The 21,334-nt window shown below is 35.4% G+C and overlaps 1 protein-coding gene across 1 annotated transcript in view; it reads left to right on the top strand.

Annotated features, from left to right (window-relative positions):
* LOC130578389 (complement C1q tumor necrosis factor-related protein 7) overlaps positions 1–21,334 on the top strand; it is a 65,306-nt gene that overhangs the window by 15,782 nt on the left and 28,190 nt on the right. The window contains exons 2-15 of the mRNA XM_057374449.1: positions 3,064–3,152; positions 3,649–3,750; positions 5,531–5,632; positions 6,440–6,616; positions 6,781–6,931; positions 7,882–8,018; positions 9,248–9,379; positions 11,204–11,413; positions 13,482–13,582; positions 15,139–15,279; positions 15,691–15,847; positions 17,872–18,104; positions 19,021–19,198; positions 20,388–20,544. Of these exons, the coding sequence (XP_057230432.1) occupies positions 3,064–3,152; positions 3,649–3,750; positions 5,531–5,632; positions 6,440–6,616; positions 6,781–6,931; positions 7,882–8,018; positions 9,248–9,379; positions 11,204–11,413; positions 13,482–13,582; positions 15,139–15,279; positions 15,691–15,847; positions 17,872–18,104; positions 19,021–19,198; positions 20,388–20,544 (2,067 nt within the window). The remainder of the gene's footprint in view (positions 1–3,063; positions 3,153–3,648; positions 3,751–5,530; positions 5,633–6,439; positions 6,617–6,780; positions 6,932–7,881; positions 8,019–9,247; positions 9,380–11,203; positions 11,414–13,481; positions 13,583–15,138; positions 15,280–15,690; positions 15,848–17,871; positions 18,105–19,020; positions 19,199–20,387; positions 20,545–21,334) is intronic.

Genomic DNA, 21,334 nt, shown 5'->3' with positions numbered 1-21,334 from the left:
TGTCATGTATTATCTGTGGTGTTGAAAGTATACACACACCCACACTGCTTTTTTATGTAAAGGAACTGTATTTTAACACAAGTGGGAAGTAGATAATGTTTTTGGAACCATCAGTTTGTGACATCCCTCAGACAGGTGGTTTATTTTCTTCTGGCATGGAATGATTATCRTTCTCGGCTCACTATGGCAAGCTTTTTTTGAAACATGTCCATCAACTACTTCTTCACTTAATATTCAGTATAGTCTCTGTGTTCTTTCAAGCATTTAGTCAGTCTCTACTATTTTTTAATGCAACTGTTTGAGAAATTCAGTATTTTACTCTGATCCAATTGAATGTGTGCTTAATGCCTTTATATCTTTCTTAAATGGGACGACATGGTTATATGTCAGTCCACTAGTCAGACTAGTAAATAAGAGTCTCAAAAGAAGAATTGCTTTAAGAAGTCCATGTYTGATAGTTATGACCTTGTGAAGTCAGCACAACTGCAGTGTTGCCGTGTCTTTTTCTTCATTGTTGTGCTCATGTCTYACTATGTATTTATGCAGTCGTATCCATGAAAAATACAGCAGTGTGTCTAGGATCTATGCTGGAAGTTACCATTCCCTATTTTCATTCCAGTAATTGATTCTTGGTGACAGCATTAATGTTTGTCTTGTGCCTGGTTTCTGCATTCTTCAAGATACTTGCAGAAGTTCTGAGTCTGTGTCAGTGCAGAGCTTTGAAGCCACACAAAGATCTAATTGGTTTGGGCCCCTCTGAGTGCCAACAAAATCAAGGGAGAACACTTACTAGATGACATTTGCAGGTTCTTGSGTTTAATTTCAGTTTAACTATCCAGCAAACTTGTTAGGTCTGCCTGATGTAAAATACAGAGCCATTGCAGTATGACATTTCCAATGTAAAATAAGGTGTGGGTTTTTTTCATACAGGCTTGTAATGGTGATCCTGCAAAGTAGTGTTTTCATGGATATCGGTTTTAGTTTGTTCACTTCAAAAATACATTTTGAAGCACAACTTAGTTGGTTGYAGAGCCCGTTCTCATAAGCAGAGCAGAAGTGTATGTCCAGAGAAATAAATTACAAAACCAGTTATTTTTAATGTGGTCATTTTTAAAAGAACTACAGTATACTCATTTTTAATGCATATTTGATGCATTAAATTACTGCAAGTACCAAAGTCTTAGACTAGTTTTCATTATATATAAAAAAGATAATGACCCTGTTGTCTCAAGGAACTGACTAATTCATGAAGAATTCTGCATAGAGAGCATGAATTTTGATGCCTTCTGAGGTGCTTAAAGCAGTGGAGGTCAGTACAAATGGGGAGATACTTATGTAGCTAGGATCAGTTTTGATAATGAAGAAATATTTGTAAAGAGGATAARCTTGACTCTTGTACAATGATAGTACAATCCAAGAGAAGGAAATGGGTACTTTCTCAAAATCCTGTGCAGAAAATGACCATCATTATGTGTAATGTATACACATAGAATCTCATTTACATTGTACATTWTAAATGTTCTTCATTTATGTTTATGTGAGAGGATGAGCTGTAGGTGTCCACTCCTTTGTATATCTGACCCCAAGAGTTTAGCTTCTCTGTAAACAATTGGGTAATTATTCATTCTATTTATTTAGGTATCAGGGAATGCAGTAGGGAACAGGGTCACCCTGCTAATGTTTACTGAATCTACATGAAGAAATCATAATCTGAGAGGATTTGATATGTAGGAGATAAGGAAAAAGAATGCCATGAATCCTTCAAAGGAAAAGGARGTCCTGATAAGTTTGGTTATTAAAAAATGTGTTCACATTCAGTTTTAATCATGGAAGAAAAACCTGGGCTTTTTGTGGGAGCAGCTATTCAAAGGCTGCAACAAGCAGTAATTCTGCTTTCCCATAACCACATACTTGCCCAAGTCAGTGTCCAAACCTGGTATTTACTACCTGTCAAAAAGTCTCATATGCTACTAATTTAAAACTCAGATTTGTATGCATCGCAGGATCAGCAGAGAGTACTCCATCCTAAAGGATGTAGARTTTTGGTGAATTCCTCAGATTTGAGGTGGGTTGTGCAATTATTTTTGTTTGTTTATTTGAGAACAACCCAAGATACATTTCTAGTGATGGTCTTTAGCTGGTCCTAACACTACTGATCAGAGCCCTTTGAGCCTAACAGTTCAGCCAAGTTTCAATCCACCTATTTAGTAGTCCATATTTCAGTAGTTTCTCTATAAGGATATTGCAGGAAACAGCAATAAACAATAAACACTGCTTTCCCTTCATCCACTTAATCCAGTGATCTCATCATAGAACATKGTCTCATGTGTCAGGTAGAAGTTTATCCCTTGTGTAAATCCACGTTGATGACTCTTGAGTTTTCTTCTTATACATTGATTAACATATTTGGCAGTGTTTTCCAGGATTATTTGCTCCATCATCTTAGGCACCAAGATGAGCCTGACCATCCCGAGGGCTGGCACAAGTAGAGCTGAGAATAGCTTGTGTGTGAAATGGGAAGTTACTTGATGATGCTGTCAGTCATGGGTGGGACAGGGTACAATGCATCTTGTTCTCTTGATTATACCAGAGCACAAAAAAACCAAAAAAATTCTGCTGGAGAAATGAATATTTTATCATTATGAAAAACCAGGTAGGTCTAAGCTGAAAACAGAAGTAAGTATGTGGATACTTTACTGTTCCAGTCAGACCTGTATTGGRTTTTATAGCACATCAGCATTCAAAATTAGATTGAGACAGCTCTGACTTACAGCTTATAAAATGCCAGGTAATTATTTATGTATTTTAATAGAATAAAAGTGTGCTTAAGTGTTTTTTACGATGGTTCATAGTATATAGTGAAAGGTAGATCTGTTGCAGTTAAAGGCATTTAAGTGATACTTTGTAAGATCTGAATTCCAAAAATGTTTCATTCATTCAGATTTTCTCATGCAAGTTCTTTCTGTTGGAGCATGGGACTCTGGTATAATTGGTTTTATTTTACATACATTTATTTCAGAAAATACTTAATTTAAATATRTTACCATTTTTTCTCTGTTTCAGAGTTGCCACCTGTTCCTTCTACATCAAGGACAGGCTTTGCAGAGCTTTCTGTTAGGCAGCGAATGAGAGAGAAACTAAAAGCAGCAAGGGTGAGAATCATTCAGAAGTCCTGTCTGATTGACCTTAGTCTCATAAGTAACATCCACTTCATATTTCTTGCTTTGTCCTATGTGAATTTGAGTTGGGATATTCGCTTTTCTATTTCTTAAGCTAAAAGAGTAGTCAGTTCATCAGTACAGTTATGTTCTGTATTGCCATATTTTTTCTAAAGTTTGTWTTTAATTTGTTTATAATAACATAAAAGGTATAATTTCATTATTCAAATGATACAATCATGACAAGTTTCTTCTGTGCTTTTTGTCAAAATTTTCTTACACTATTTTGAATGCAATGAATTTGTATTTTTACCATACAATTTAATAARGCATATTAATATATGGATCTGGAAAATCACTTTAGCTGATTTTATAATTAAAATATTCTGTCCCTAATACAAACATTAGTAAGTGTTGAATTCCTGGGAATTATTGTAGCTTTGATCTGTTTCTGTTACAGCTAATAATTTTTTTTCAATTTTTTGCTTAGACAAAAGCTGAAATTACTTTATCACAAGAAGACCCYAGTCCACAACCAAGGCATTTAAAAGGCATCAGAGAAAGAAAACCACAAGTCAGACTGGATAAAAAGGTAAAAAAGCACATTGTGTCTTGGTTTGCTTATAATAAGAAAGTGAATGTGAAATATGAAGCACACTCTTAAAGATCAATTTCATTTATCAGAATTGTACTACTRTTTGAATTGGTAACCAGGAAGGAACTGTTCTGATTGTTTTTATTGTATATTTAACAGTAATAATTTGATTACAYTGTAGTATAGACATCATGTCAAACTTCTGTCATTTAGAGGTTCATGTCTTCTGTTGCTTAAGATCACTTGAAGTGTTCAAAATTTACTGTAACAGAAAGGACCACTGTAATATAGCTTTATATAAATTTGCACAGTGCAATTGCTAAATGCTTAACTTCATGTCATTGTATTTTATTGTGGTTTCTTATTATATTTTATATTGAGATTTTTTTGTATAAGCATATTCTTGGTTAGAAAATTAATTTTGTATTAAAAAAATTACAAAGTCTCTGCCTGTGCAGAACTGGCACTTTATATTCTTCAGAATTCACAGAGATTGCTTGCCTGTAGGAAATGTGTTCCAAAGAATGTGTTATTCCCAAGAAATAACCACATATAGCAGTAACGTCTTTATATGGAATTCCAAACAATATGATTTAGCCTGGCTAAATTGCTTGTCTAGGGGAGAATTGGCATTTCATGTACATTGTGGGAAGATTTTTGGCAGTGTTATCTTATATTAAGTATTTATTACAGCTTTCAGTTAAGTAGTACTCCTTTATAGTGTTTGTTTTAGGAAAATGCAGAAGCAATACCCTTATTAGAGTTGTTTGTTAATTTTATATAACATATATGTGAAATCTTCCACATGTTGGTTTTGTTTCTTGTACTTATTCATATACACAAGGTATTGTTTTGTTGTTAAACAAGTGGCCGTCAGATTGACAGAGTTTGAGGTTTTCTTTTTGACGTTATTACTTTGAAGTATAGGTGTAATAGAGGTAAAGGAGAAGTTTGACACTTGAAACTTGAGAAGTGTCTTCCTTTAATCTAACAATTCAGGCCACAAGGAGGARAAACAGAATGGTAGATTTTTTATGTTGGCTGAGCCTGATGAAAATCACTTTGAAGCACTTAAATGAACTTGATGAAGCAACCTCAGAACCAGTGACCTTTACRGTGATCTGTGTATAGGGACAGATAAGGCTTCAGAGAACTGGGAATGGATAAACATGATACCTCCTTTCATGAAAAGGCAGGGGAGTGTCACCCATGGAGTTAGAGAGTAGCGTAGCAATAATTGTTTGAGAGAAAATAAAATAAATAATCAAGTGTGTATTTCAACACTCAAGCAAAGAACACCACCTTTTTTAAACAATACCAAAGAGGGTTTTCCTGATTGCAGCAAGAGTTGTCTGAGGAGCACCCTGATTCCCTTACCTGGGCTGCAGTCTCTGGCAGCAGCACCCCTGACACTGCTGCCTGGCTGGGGTTGTCTGCCCGAGGGGAGAATTTGCCATTGCTGCCTCCTTTCTCTCCCTTTGGGCATCAGCATGTGATTGCTTGTGTTCACAAGTGCAGAAGCAAAGATCCAGTCAGCAGTGAAGACTCTTTACTGTTATTTAGGCAACGAACCATTGCTTCATACTCTGCAGTCTACTTCTTGACYCAAAGGAATTAAGTAATAGTTAGATGTACCCTTTTAAAATAAATGTACAATCAGTTTGTTGCCACAGTGGCACTGTTTCTTTTTCTGTAAAAATCCAGTATRTAATAAGTGTGGTCAACTGTATTTTTTATGAGTCACTAACTGCATGCTAAAATTTATGTTTTTATGCAGTCTGATAATGATAAATTAAGGGAGATACAAGAGGATGAATCACACTTACCAGCAAAAGTAAAGTTTCATGAATCTGTAAAAAAGCTTAAACAAAAGTCAACAGTAAGTACCAATTCCTTTGTTTCAATAACGAACATTAATTTAATTCAAACTTTAAATGGCTTCATGATTCTCTTTGAAGAAGCAGCCAAAATTCAGTCTTAAGCAGTGGAGAAGGTTTTATTTAATTTAAAAGTTCACAAACAGTATATGCCAACAACTGAAGTATATAAAAGGAACCTTCATCAAATATAAGAATGACTTAGGAACATTTGATTAAAAAACCCAAAAAACTCTAGTAAATCAATCTAGACATAATTACTGGAGTTTGCAGGAAAAAAAATGTGTCTTCTATTTAAATCCTTTTTATTGAATGCCACCAGTTGGCAGTAAAGCATTTTACAGACTAATATATTGGTATTTATTAGCCACAAAGTACTACTGTTAATTCTTAGAGGATTCATCCTAAAGCTAAAGAGTCCTGGGTCCTTCAGAGGTGAAAGGTTGTTAGAAGTTTCTCTTCATATAATTTATCTGGATATCTGCAGTATGGCTAGAATTTAAACTTTGGTGCTTCTGATTCACAAATGGTTTATATTTAAAACAATAAGCATGTTAAAATTAAACCAGGTAACCTTTTTAATAAAACTTTGCAAGAAATATTCAATGAAATAATAGAGAAAGTTTCATGTATCATTTACAAATTTCAGTTAGCTTTAGCATTTGAGTAAGTTCTGTTATGAGATAAAATAATTATTATCTGGTAACAAATGTTTATACATGCTGCTGTTTCATATTATTAATGGGAAGATTTATTCACTTGGCCTAATTTTCTTATARTGCCAAAGTATCTTTGTCTTCTTTTTTTAGTTCCAGAGCAATTTTCCTTCTGAGGAAGAAGCATATAATTTCTTTACCTTCAATTTTGATGCTGTACCTGACAATATGAAAGCTGGAGCAAGGAAAAGGAATGGATTAAGTGAAGAAGAGGAGGTAGAAGAGGAATGTGTAGACGCTCACGAAGAGGAGCAAGAGGAGGATGAAACGGTGTGAACTATAGGATGAATATTCTTATTTTTATTCAGACGTCTGTTAATTTTATTAGTYTATGCAAAATGACATCTTTGTTTTCCTTAAAAATTCTGAAAGTGTACCTTCTCAAAAAACTTCCTTAAGAAACAAACTGAAAGGTGTTTGCACTTAACCTATAGGATGAAGATGCACGCCTTGTTAAAGACAGTGATTTATTCAGAGGGCAGACAGATGAAGATCTTCTAGTAATGGAACCTGTTGAATGTGAAAGTTACTCTGAGCAAGTGAAAAGGGARAAAGAATTTCTCTTCATTCCCAGCATGTCAGCAGGTATGAAGGTTATGCTTAACCATTTGGTTCCTGGGATTCTGCATAGTGTGGCACTCTTTGCTGAATAAATCTTGTATCGACTATCTCTGTCAGTAGACAGGTGTTTAATTGCARATCTCTGACACTGATCATCCAGTCRAGTCTGAAAAGGTTTGACAGGATGGATTAGCTGGGAACATGCACAGCTCAGCAGGTCATCAGCTGCTACTCTGGCAAGAAACAGAAATAAGTCTCCCAGTGGTATATACCAGAATGGTATTGGTAAAGCTTGCAATGCCATGTGAAAATATTTGACATTGCATGCCTCTGCTTTTTCATGTATTAAAATTTAGTTCTGACTGCTTCCAGGGTGATCCCGTGTGTTCTGATTTAGGGGATAACTTTTATTGTAACCCTCAGCATAATCCCTCTCTGTTTTGAGATTGCTTCTTGAAAAATACTGAGTCCATACACTCAGTGAAGTAGCATTGCAGGCAGATCTTTGAAAAGAATTCCACCTGATATTATTTGGCTAACGTAACGTTTTATGCATGTTCTGTATTTTGTATGAGACTAGCTTAAGCAAACTAAYCATTAACAGTAGGTCTGATTAATCTGAGAGTTTCACTTTCCATTGGAAAGGCTTAGAAATGCTTCTCTAGTCAGTTGCTGCTCAAGGTTTTYTACACTTGTGCAAGCAACCACTAACACTAAACTCCACTTAGTAACTTGAAGTATTTATTTTTAGTTATCAGTTTGTTACAATTGTGACACTTTGACACTTTTAGGGGAGATCTGTCCTGATTAAGAAAAGGATGTGTTTTAATTCTGTATTTATTTCTTATTTTCCTAGGTAGAAGAATACTTCTGATAGCATACTTAATATGCAGTGCCGTTCATTTTAAGAATTAACAAACTAGAATTACAGTTACAAGATATTTTACCTGGTTTTCTCTTTAATTTCTCATTAGTGCCTTCTTCTGAGAAGATGTCTAGAAATATGCAGCCCAGGTACCTTGAGGATGAAGGTTTTTACACAGGAGAAAGACCCTTTGTATCGCAGTCTAATCAAAATATTTTAGAAAACAGAATATTAAGACAGGACCAAGTAAGTCACTGCTACCTKTTTAGTTGTCATTTCTACCCATCACTGTTTTATTTATAAGTATCTTATTTTTGTTATAAGTAAGTGGATGATGGTCATGCTAATATAGGGCTTTTATCTTCAAAATGTTTGGCAGCATCAGATTTTGGGAAGCACAGATTTTTGGAGGAGTGTGTGATAAGTGTAACCCCATTATCAGAGCATCAGGCTGGGTCAGAAAACTGGTTTCTTTTCCTAGCTCTGCTTGTAGCTTGATGGGAACAGACCACTGATCAAACTGTGAGGCTAATTTAAATGTTGGTATGTATTATCAGAGAGGTTTTAGATTCCTTTCAGATTTTTAAGAACATCTTATGGAAAGATTTGGGAAAGTGGCTTGGCTATATTTTGTCCTACTAAATTATCCTTCTATACACAGTAAGGTATATACTGTTCAGTATGGATTTAAACTCCTGTGCAGCGGCTGCCCTTTGTATTTTTTATGATTCTGTGTATTCTTCATGGTCTTTTGTGAATCAGATTCAGAATATTTGGGTCTAAAATTTTTGAATGGCCAATTTCAACCCAGTTKGTTTTCTGGTTGACTTCATGGTGTTGCCACATCGACATGTGGCTCTAGGGTAAGATTAAAACAGGTATGAATTAACAGGGTAGGGCAGCATTCTTGGATGGCTGCCCTGGATTAAGTGATGTTTGAATCCAGGTAGTGAGAACAGAGGGATGAATTAGGACAATGTTGAACATGTGAAGCCATGGATAGCAATTGTTGTGTAAAATACTTACCTAATCTGCTTTCGTAGATGCTATTTAAGTAGTTCAGGTTATGGAYTAGAAGATCTGAGAGATGCTTTGATAAATTATCTGAGCTGCCATTTAGCTGTTGTGTAAAACAAGAGAATTGAATAGAATACTTTCAATTTTAGTGATTTAAGAAAAATAATATTTAAATAAGTGATGTGTTGATTTTTTTTTTTCCTTTCAAATCTGTAATACTGAATGTTGAAGGAAAAATAAATCAGTATAATCAAAGTTATATATTTTGGTCTCTTAAGTTCAAAACTTACCKCTGGTATATTTGAAGATTTCATTTTGGTGTATTAGGAAAGTTTTGGTTATTTCAGTCACAAACAATTCATAGTCACCTTTTATTCTGTATTTTATAGGAATTATAATTTTGCAAGTAATTTCTTTATAAAGTAAGAAAAAATACATAATTTTATTTTCCTTTGTAGGGGAAAGAGTGGTTTGGTGATGATGGCAAAATCTTGGCATTGCCTAATCCAATCAAACAGTCTTCTACTAGGCCCCCAATATTCTCACTTGAAGAAGGCATTGCACCAGAACTTGAAATAGTATATACAAAGGTAGGAATATTTCATATATATGGTTCCCGAGACCCAGTATCCTAGTGCTGCTGCCCCAGAAACCCTGTTGACCTGAAGGGTTTTGTACTAAGAAGCATGACTGTTGACTACTTTTTGTGATTCCACAACGTTCTTTAAAAGTGCTGTACTTTTTCAAGTATKTATGTTTTTTTCATACAAAAGGATGAAGAATTAAGCTGGTAGTGCTATTGAAATAGTAAAATGTCAGTCCATGACAAACACCTTCAACTCTGTGAGCCATTAGGATCACTGTGAGGCACCCTTGGATATTCTCATGCCAAAGTAGGGTAGTTCCTGTATTAGTGTATTGATTAATTTTGTTCATGTAGACAACTGATTTTGAGTAATATAGCATCAATTCAGATTTTTGGGTGGTTGTGGGTTTCTTTTTTCTTTGTTGTTCTTCTTGTTTGTTTTTATTTGCAGGGGATTTTTGGCTGTTCTTTACTCAATCACAGCATACCTACCCTTGCAAACAGCAATTTCAATGTACAATCAGTACAAATTAAAATAAGTTTCAATTAAGACCAGTCAACAAGCTTAAGGCAAGCTTTAGTTGTTCTGCTTGTTAGAACTTATGACCGTCTTGGAAAAGCTGACTTTTAAGACTTTTAAATATAGCGCTCTTTTGGGACACATTAGTGTTTCCGACTGTTGCAGTTGAGACAGATTTAAATGTGGCCCTTTAGTTGATGCTGATTATAAATATGCAATCCACAGGCTGCATCCAGTACCACAGATCTATGCAGGATGCTTCTGCAGGCAGGAAAAATTTACTGTTAAGTTRATGTAAAGATAGGCCAAGAAGGCTTAGGTTTTAAGAATACAGTGTTTACAGGAATAGTGACATAGAAATATCTAAATCACTATGATAAGACACTGAGCTTAAGGATCCTTTATGGGCAGAGGAGTAATTAAAGCATAAGGAATTCAAAGTTGTCATTTTTGTGACAGATTGTATCTTATTAAACATTTTGATGAGAAACTGAATGTGGAAGGATCAGGTGGACTCAAGTGTATTTCATGGCCATTTGTATCAGTCCTATAAAAAAGCTATGCAACTGCTAAATTCCCCTCCAAATCCCTTTTTTCCTGTTCTCAGGAAGTGACTGCAACAAATGCTACATAACTAACAACTTCATCTTTTACAGTCCCAGAATATCTCTGATGAATCTTTTCTGAAGGATTCTAACAAGGCATCAGGAGTAGTCAGGCTRGAAGCAGTGTTAATTCTCTTCTGATTTCAGTAACTTGAGGATGTAAGCCATGGATGTCTTTCAGTTGCAGCATGTTGAAGGACTTTTTAAGCTATGTTGCTGAAAGCCTTCTTTGGCCTTCATTGGTCTGAATTTCCCCAGTTAGAATGGGAAAGCAAGTAATATATTTCCTAATCTGCCCAATCTGCATGGTCTACAAGGAGGACTATTCTGTGAGAGCTGGACTGTTTTTCCTAGAGCTCAGCTCCAGAAGGAAATAAAGCAATACTAAACAGATGTGCTAAAAGAGAACTAGTAGGCTGTCCTTTTTCTTATCCAGTGTCATTGTCTTCATTGCTCAGCAAAACCTTCAATATAGGCCGATGACTTCTTATTTTAGCCTCATGTGGGCTATAAAAATTCTGTTGTGTAGAATATCTGTGGTGGTTTTGTGCCACCCACTTGCCAGTAAAGCAAGAGGTTAACACTGTTTAAGACTCAGTATTTAAATGTAGGCAAGTGCAAAATGGGTAATTTTCTAACACAGAAACTCTTCAAAAGATAGTGTTGTCAGAGCTTGTAAATCCTTTTTTTTTTCCCCTTTCAGGCAATAAAAATGACACCCACCAATCAGTATTTTGTTGGACCTGGAGACTTTCAGGGGATGTTTCAATTGGATATTGATATTTCTGGATTGATATTCACCCATCATCCGTGTTTTAGCCGTGAGCATGTGTTAGCAGCTAAACTGGCTCAATTATATGATCAGTATTTAGCAAGAAAACAGAAGAATCTTACAAAACTTCTCACAGACAAGGTATTTCTGTTCTGTCTTCAGACCTTATTGAGATGATGATGTGACAGTTTAAGGTGAAAGYTAGATTTGTCAGAAGCTAAAAAGCTAAATATTTGACTGAGGTTGCTGTGAGTTCAGTGCAGAATTGCATTTTTAAGATCATGGATTTCTTTGAGCTTCGATTTTYAAATTAACTCTGAGGTAAAAGGARTACAGTAACATTTGTGTAGTATTCCTTAGAGTATCTAAATGTTTTTCAKTGAGTTGCAGGATTGTGTACAGCAGCTCTCACAGGGAGACAGCAGAAGACATATGTTCAAGGATGGAGGAGAARTTAGTGAAGTTTAGTTTCAGTTATCAAATCAAAGTAAAAGGAACCAATTTAATTTCACCAAGTTCTACAGAAGTAGAACTCATTCTCGTGTATGTACCTGTGACAGATGCTGTGTTTTAAATGCATACTGCTGCCACATTTACTGTGTCACTCTTGTGACATGGCACAACCCAAAGTAGGATGTAGACTCTTCTGTTCCTGGGTCTGTTGCTGACTGTCTGGGTGAGCTTGGCTGGGTTGCTTATCCCATGTGCCACCACTCTTCCTCCATCTGTACTCTGGAGCTAATGGCAGTAGTCTTCTCTGGTGTAAATGTGTACATGAACATCAGGCATTGTCASTACAATTCTGAAGTCATCAGGGCACACAAGAGTACTTGTCTGTCAAAACTGAGTTGGATTATTAAGTATATACATTGATTTCCATAAATTGAAGGTGATGATGACTTTCTATATTGAAGAACTATTATAAGGGAAAAATAATCATAGTATACAAACTCATTTTTATATTAGTGTAATGAGGGTCACTAGGTGGTATACTGATACTTCTGAGTTTTTATGTAAAGCATTAGATTATTATTCTAATGATGGACATATGTTTCATACAGTGTGTTAAAGTAATTCGTTGGTATACTTTGGTCTCTCAGTATTTTTGAAGGATTTGCCTTAGTGCTCTGTGAAACAGGACATTTGGGTTCTACATGACCYCATTAAAGAAACCTATAAAAACGTATAGAACGATAAAATCATTAAGGTTGGAAAAGATCTCTAAGGTCATCAAGTAAAACCATTAACCCATGTCCCCAAGAGCCTGCACATCTTTTAAATACYTCCAGGGATGGTGGATGTTACTGCACAGTCTGTTCCAGTGCTTAACAAACCTTTCAGTGAAGATATTTTTTTTCCTAAGATCCGATCTAACCTCCTCAGACTTGAAGCCATTTCCTCTTGTCCTGKCTTGAGAGAAGAGACCAACATCTGTCTACAGCCTCCTTTCAAGGGTGGTTTAACCTCGAGTAAAGGAGTCTCAGTGAGGACCTTACCACACTCTACAATTGCCTGARAGGAGGGTGTAGCCAGGTGGGGGTCAGTCTCTTATCCCAGGCAACCAGAGACAAGTCAAGAGGACAMAGCCACAAGCTTGAAAGAGAAGAACCTCAGGAAGAGCTTCTTCACTGAAATGGTGATTAGATATTGCAATGGGCTGCCCAACAAAGCAGTGGAGTCACTGTCCCTGGAAGTGTTCCAGAAAAGACTGGACAGGGCACTCAGTGCTGTGATTTAGTTGATGTGGTGGGTTTGGCTAAAGGTTAGACCTGATGATCTGGGAGGTCTTTTTCAACCTTAACGATTCTGTGATGGTGGGATTTTCCAGGATTACCTTTAGTGGCCCTTCCTGGTCCCAGAAAAGGCTTTTGTGAAGGTTGGGGCTTTTTTTTTTTTTTTTTTCTGGTCTTTTTCCACCTACACATTTGATTTCTGAGCTTTCAGGATAGTCACTAGACCAGTCTTTTCCCCTTGATTAGATCTGTTGCAGTGATCAAAGTCAGTAAATCTCCCTCATGTATCCAGAGAACCTAATTATAATATCATGATGAAGAATCACCTCACAGACATGGCAAATCCCTGTAAATACAGAATCAGGATAATTCCGGGTTTTCTGTCCTGTAGTAACCTGCTCTTTCCTGTCAAGGTGCATTACACTGGATACCTTGTTAAGCCATCTGTTAATTGTTTGTTTGTTTGTTTGTTCAAGCTGCATGCTTTGAGGAGTGCTGTGCAATGTAGTATAGAAGGTGGTGGTGATGGTGTTCCTGTGGCTCAACAAAGCATACTTGAATACAAGTTGGAGATCAGGTGGGTATGAATTCATCCTCTTTCCTTTACATGTTGGTACCAAATATGATTCATGTCAGACTTGTAAATTTTGCTTTTAAGAGCTCTGTAGGAATTTTGAGAATTTAAGAATTCTCACTCATGAGTTGTGTAAAACATTATGAAGAAAATACAGTTTGGCCTGAAATTTTCATTCGGAAGTGGTCTAATTTGATTACTTATTAATTACTTAGTAGCTGTTTACTGGTGTGTTTTGTATAGTTATTTAAAATAAAGTTTTGGTAGACTTCAGTTGGATGCATAAAGTTTTTACAAAGCAATAGCATAATTTTCTGAACAAACAAAATCCCTATTTTTTTCCGTCCTCTTCCTCATTACACGTGTTTGTCATTTGCTTCCCATTCTTAGGTATTTTAGCATAAAGTTTTTACAAAGTATAAAGTTTTTACAAAGTTTTTACAAAGCAATAGCACAATTTTCTGAACAAACAAAATCCCTATTTTTTCCATCCTCTTCCTGATTACACAAGTGTTTGTCATTTGCTTCCCATTCTTAGGTATTTTAGCATAAAGGTCCTGCTTCCAAATTCARTACCTTAGATCAGTGTGTTTACTGATCTGTATGTTCCTCCTACCTTTAAGTTTCACCTTCTAGTGTCATCTGGTAGACAGAAAAGAAAAGGTTAYTAATTTACATGAGTAAGTAATATTCAAACTGCTAGCTAATGAAGTAGAGAAGTTATTCATATTGCTTTCTGAAAAGTCTGCATTCCTTCATTTATTGTTTTCACTGAATTGGTTTATGCTGTTAAATGATGTATGATGTCTTTTTTCTCTCCACTCTAACTCAGGCTTGGTCTTCCACATTCTCTTCACTTCTTATTACAAGTAAAAATGTTAGTTTACATAATTTTTTTAATCACAGACTTGTTTTTCTACCAAGATAGTAGTAGAAACAGCTTGTGCTTGTGCTGCATGGACATTTACATCAGAAGTGTGTGATGGTCATTAAAAGTGCTAATGAATAGCTCTTTCAGRAACAGATTAGAGGGTGGAATTGTGAAATACCAATTCTGAGACAAAAGGCTATGTTAATTATGTTTGTATAAAGAATCTTGTACATATGTCAAAGGACTTATTACATTACTTCATCTCTGCAAGTTCTTTTTACTGGAGCTAGAAGGACATGAAGTTTAAAACATCTTTTGTAATGTAAATATCTAATAAGCATTACTTCGTAGCAGCAATTTAGGTTTTCTGGGCTTTTGTTTACATGAATTTACTTTAAAATGTTTTTAATTATGTACAGCTGTAATAAGCATTTCCAAAAACTTTGAGATCTCTAAAGAACYGACTTAATTGAAGTCAGGTTGTTCCAAATGCAAGAGACTGGAATGCAGGAGGAAATCAGATCCTGCAATCTTCAAGTCTAGGTTTTATGCTCAAATTAAACCCATGCAACCATCAATCAACTTGAAACCCCCATCAGTTGGTTTTTGGTATTCCAAGAGTTCAGTCTGTTGTTCCACTGAGTTAGACAATTCCAATTGATTTTGTGCTATGTATRTATGTTTCTAGACAAACCAGAAGACTTCGTGATGCTGAACAAGAAAAAGACAGAACCTTGCTTAAGACCATTATCAAAGTTTGGAAACAAATTAAATCCCTCCGGGACTTTCAGAAGTTTACTAACACACCCATGAAACTTTATTTGAGGAAGTATGTCTTAATAACACTTTCTGTACTTTATTTGCTGGCAATTGAGTTATAATAAGATTAGTTAATTTGGAAACTGAGATTTCTGATATGCAAAAGCAGGTCTTCAAGCAACGCTGGCACTGGTTGAGCCTGCCACTATTCCTTTTAAATTTGGGGAAGAGGAAAGGTTAAAATAAGTAAATACTGTAGCAGGAAGGAATACAGGCTAATGAGTAAAGAAAGTTACTATGCAGAATTAATACAAGTATCTTCTATCAGGTCTTAGAGTATCTATGCTAGTCTTTTTAAATGAAATACACTTTTTATTAATGAATTTAATTCATGGAGAAGTAGATTTCTGTTACATATTACAGACTTAATTGTAACGCTTATGTAATTTTATACAACATGCTGATAATTGTTTTTTTGAAGGGAAGAGGTTGATCAGAAATCAGATGAGAAAGCATATGAAGCAGAAATACAGGCTGAGATAAAGGAATTACTAGAAGAATGTATGGAAGAATATGAAAAGAAGATGGAGGAGTATAAAACTGAGCTACAAGACTGGAAATCCTGGAAGAAGGCACAGGTTTGTTTAAATCATTCAATTTCACAAAAAAATTACTATATATGCCAAAAATTTGTCCTTCTCATACAGAAAAAAAATCAGGAAAGCTATGAATAAATTTGATAATGTTCAGATACATTCTGTCTGCTTATAATTTGGTAATTGTTAATTGAAAAATTAGGATGTAGTAGGTTTTTATGAAGCATTGTTTTTCTGCTGTTGATTTTCTGCACTTCAATTCTTTCTTTCAGTTTGTTAGTGTTGCAGTATTTCAGTTAAATTCATGTCTTTCTGGCAGAGAAAAAACATGTATGAATTTTGTGCGTGTGAGTGATGAAGCAAAATAATTATGGGATGTTTCTAACGAACAAGCAGTTGATGTCATCTCATGTGAATCTATGTTTGGGAATGTCTCACTGTGTTCAGGAATCTTTATTGCTAATGATCTGTACAGTGGTTAACATCTCAGTTRTGCTTCAAGGGGATATGGAGAAATGCAGGTACTACAGCAACACACTGCARCAGGTTGATTTTTGAAATCGACTGTGGTAAAATCAGATTTGCTTTCATAGTTAGGTGGCRATGTACTGGATACCTTGGGGTAATGGTGATTATACTTGAATAGAATTATTGCCCACTTTGAACACCCTGGGGTTTTGAGTAGCAAAACAAAATAAAGCTTAAGGTAATGCTTCAGATACAGTTTTCAGGAATCTAGTGTGTCTGCTTATGCCTTTATTGAGAGTTTTTTCATATACATACAGCCTCTATGGAGGGCATTTAAAATATTTGAGGGGAAGCTGATGTGCAGGAATTGGAAATTCCTGTTACCAGAACACAGGTAKGCACATGACTCATTAGCATCATGTCAGTTCACTTGTAGGATAAGATGAATAAATGTAAACCTTGACATGAAGGCAGGTATTCGTGAACATTGATCCTAAAGCGAACTGTTCATCCACCATTTATGCCTTCACAAATACCATTGTGGYATCTTTTTATTGTGCTAATCAAAAACTGTCTTGAGACTGAGAAGATTGTGGTTCCTTCCTTTTAGAGTGAATTACCTTCCTTTCATACCCAGAAGTTCTTTATWTTATTTTACTCTAAGTACTTTTTAACTTAATCACTGTTGTTAGTTTCTTACTAGTACAGATCACATGAATTAAAGACACTAGAGCTAGGTGAGACTAAATAAATTTAAAAGCAAATGTAAGAGCAAGAAGAATAACATAAAATTAGGCAAAGAAAGAAAGAAAGAATATTTTTAAAGAAAATTATATGAACAAGTTGTTTGGCTCACTGCTTTAGTTAATGAGGGGAATCTGTTTCCTTTCCTTATTTGCTCTTCTTTTGCTTATGATRTCTTAAGTCATTAAGTGGCTGGTGCTTCCAAGCAAACTGTACTTCCAAGYAATCTAAAAGTCTGTGGAAGGAAGAGCTGGTCTGCAGTTGTTTAAAGCTGAACATGCGCTGGAGTTTTGCAGTTTAGGAGATGCTGAAAGGCGTGTTCTGTTTGTTTRTTCTTGTTTGGCATGAGGAAGGGAAGGGATCATTCTGCTAATGCTAAAGATATTGCTAAGTTAAAAAATTTGTGCTCCAAGGTTTGTGGCACATGTGCATTGTTGTGTCAATGTGTTTGCAGGCAATGCAATCTCACACAATTATGTCTTCTGGTTGAGTAACCTTCCTTCAATCTTAACAGAATGTTCCTGGTAACTCAGGCAATATGAGAACTCAACTTCTAGCCAGAATATTCAAGAATTACACTAATTTTGAAGGCTAGTAGGGAAGATTAAGTAAATGTTTTGCTTGGATCACATTAKGGTTTTGAAGCATATGAATGGAATGTATTGCTGAATTCTGAATCTGATGTGTCCTTTACAGTGAGAGAAATCTTTTGTGCATATGTGTGTGTGTAATASTAAAATTATACTGTCATTTTATTGTACATACACCATCTGTGTTTAGCWCTTGTGAATCAAGAGAAAAAATTGCAGAGATTGAAACAAGTTCAGAAAGAAGGTTACTGTTTTTATATACAGAAGTCCAAGAAGAAAAAGAAGAAAAAAGATACTCATACAGATGAAGAATCAGAAGATAATGATTTTGGTGAGGAACGTATAAAACCCATTCCACCTAAAATGGCCAATAGCCTGGAAATAGAGCAACAGGTTAGAGAAAAAGCCRACAACTGCAGAAGGAAACCTGGAGAGCCTATTCTAATTCCTGAGCTGACCCTGTCAGGAAGCRTAACTCCAACTGCRCAGTGYCCTCGGTAAGATAAATATTGGCSAGCAAATTACYTTATTTATGATTTTCTGTTATTTATTTATACAACTTCAGAAGCATGAACTCACCTTTCTGTTTAGCCTAGTGATGAAACTTCCACTGAAGGTGTTACATCATACATTTTCAAGTCACATGTAACCTTATACATAGTGCACATAAAGAATGCACATTCCCTKTGAACCTTCTGATGTTCCTTGGGCATCTGCACAGGACAGGGGTGTAGATACAAAGAAGCTGKTTTTAGTGTAAAGTACTCACTGCTGGCAGTTCCACTCTCACTGGTTAGTAGTTTACACTATGTCTGTGTTGTAGTCAACAAAGGGAAAAGAAAGAAATCGTGTGCTAAACCAGAGATTTCACTGTGGATAAAAGAAATAAATGTACTTGTTTTGTGTTACTTTCCACATTTGCACATGCAATTTAACATACATCTGCTGGATTTCAGTAATTTAAAAACTGCTTTGTTTTATACTTAGTTCACATACTTCCTCATCAGGGAATGCTGCTTGGCTGTTATACTCCCAGTGACTGAAAACTTCAAAATCTTAACTCAATTTGATACTATTTGTTATGCTTTTGAGGGAGTGGAAGAGAATTTTTTTTTCCTAGATAACTTCTTTTATATGGAGATAGCTTTAGTTCGATCCAAAATTTGATTTGATCAATTTTAAATAATTTTATATTCACCAGAAGATAAAACAGCTGTTAAATAATGGTTCTAAAGTCATTCCTATATTGTGGCACTTTTGGAAGAATACTGTCTTTATTTAGGTGACTATTTATTTATTTATTTAGGTCTCCCTGTGAGAAATCAGATTCTTATTAAAAATAACCAAATAATAAAATGTTACTGAAAATAAGATACTAAAAATAATATGACAGCTTGTTTGACATATTTACAGAGCAGAAGTTTTGCGACGTGAAGATGTGAAGAAACGTTCAGCATTTATAAAAGTCCTTTTCAACTCCAAAGAAGTGTCAAGGACTGTTACCCGACCAATAAGTTCCGATTTTAGAGTTCACTTTGGACAGATTTTCAATTTACAAATAATCAATTGGCCAGAGAGTTTGAAACTACAGGTAGATGATGATTTATMACAGTAACTTTTAAAAAGATAGCATAAAATGTAACTACTCCTGTAAAGCTTGTGTTTTGCTCTRTGATAGTGTCATCACTCTTATGGTCCTTTCTTGCTTCTTCAGTCACAAACTTTTGACTTTGTTGCTATGTTTTTGATGCTTATGCTTTCTAGATACGTACAGAACATAATTACAGGTTGTATGGGAGAAAATGAATAGTTKGGACTTGTGATTAAATATGTTAGTGGGTCGGCCTCTTAATTTTTGAAAGACTGATTTATGTTGCAGATCAAATAGCTAACGTGRTCTTCTTAAAACATTATTTTCCACACAGTAAAACAGTTTATTTTAAAATAATAATTATTATTAATAATAATTCCATAAACAATAATGTTTACTGGAGAGGAATAAGAAAAAAAAAATTTCTAGTAATKTCCATAACTGCACTTGATTTGATCACCAGCACAGTTAAATCCAGCCACTACCACTCCCCATTCCAAGTATGAATTACTAAATGATTCGCATGAATACTTTTCACAGTTAATCCAAGATATATTTAGGGTAAACAGAATCAGGATCCTACTTCTTCCTTTAGAAGACTTGTCTCGTTGGGTAACACTGGTAGTTCAGGGGAGGGTGTRAAAAACCCCTTGTCAGCTTATTTATTTAACACACAAATTGAAAAGGGGATGGAATACTATTTTCCTGGATTAAAAACATCTGAATGGGGAAATCATTCACATCACTCTGAGCCTGCAGCTGGCTAGGAAAGAGGGAAGTAACCTGCAGTGCTGCCAGAATGGGGACTGTGTGCCAYATCCTGCCTTTCATGGTAAGGGAGAATTAGTGAGGCAGAATCTCTCCAGAATCTTCACCTGATGCCAGTGTCACAAGCAGTTGCATATTGTACAGTGATGCTCTTAAAAGCCTAGAGTTTGTCATACTCGTCTCAGGTGCATTAGAAAAGTGAAGAGGATAGACTTTTAGGAAGGATTGAGATCAAATAAGCTGCTGATAGTGAAATGCCTAATTGGATATTTTACAAAGTAAATTAATACAATTGCCTCAAATTATTTATTTCATGCTTAAGTATAGTAAAATCTTTTGTCTAGATACCCTGCAATATGTTTTCAACTTCTCAACAATGCACATGTAAATTTTTTGTTCTGTCATCATGGTTTTTTTCTAGATTTATGAAACGACAGGTATCAGCAGTACTACCTTATTGGCAGAGGTKTTCTTACCTGTTCCTGAGACTGCAGTTCTGACAGGCAGTGCTCCTCTGGAAGAAATAGAATTCAGCAGCAACCAGCGTGTGATGTTGGACCATGAAGGAGTTGGGAGTGGTAGGGACTTTTGTCTTCCTCAGTTCAGTGTTTGTCATTTTGCTGAAACCATGTAGCAGTAAAAGGTTGGCATAGGTTTCGGTGTTAATTCTGCTAAGAGCCTTTACAGCTTCTGTAACAGAGTTTTCTGTAATAGCCATGATTCTTATTGTGGAAGTTTGCTGTGGAATTTTTCTCTCTTACTCATATTAAGCTCTGCATAATAAAAATGTGTCTGTTTATTATTTACCTTGTATTTATAGAAGATATTTGGGGTTTTTTGAGCATTTGAGTAATCAGGCCTCTGACACTGCAGAGCAAGCAGATATCCATTATTGTAGCGCCCGTGATTTTAATATTTTAAACCACTGAAAAACTGTCTGTAGAAATCTATATGTAGTGTAATTTTTTGTCCTCCTATTTGCCTTGTTGACAGCCTGCACACACCTTTTCCCTGGGGCTTGAGACAAAAGATGAAACAAGGGAGAGACAGGAAAAGGAGAAACAAGAAGAATACATAGTAGCATACAGGACTTCCAAGTTTGAAGCTTTCAAATTTGAACAGCATTGTGAGATGACTGACTTGCATAAATTTGCCATATATAARTACAGATAGGGCTAGAGCAGAATAGATAAAAAAATGAGGAACTAAAAATAGGGTAAAAAAATCATTGCAGCAAATACATGTGTAAATGTCAGTGACTATGATGACCATATCTACAATTGTGTGTCAAAAGCTTTAGGACTGACTTTTCAATCATACATAATTCTTTTGACTGTGAATTTCTGTTTTGTTAATAACAGTATGTTG

The sequence above is a fragment of the Malurus melanocephalus genome, unplaced genomic scaffold (genome assembly GCF_030028575.1).
Source record: "Malurus melanocephalus ecotype Western Australia unplaced genomic scaffold, MMel_1.1 scaffold_225, whole genome shotgun sequence".
In the NCBI taxonomy this organism is placed as follows: Eukaryota; Metazoa; Chordata; class Aves; order Passeriformes; family Maluridae; genus Malurus; species Malurus melanocephalus.
The sequence above is the reverse complement of the archived record's forward strand: the minus strand, read 5'-3'. Positions and strand labels throughout refer to the sequence as shown.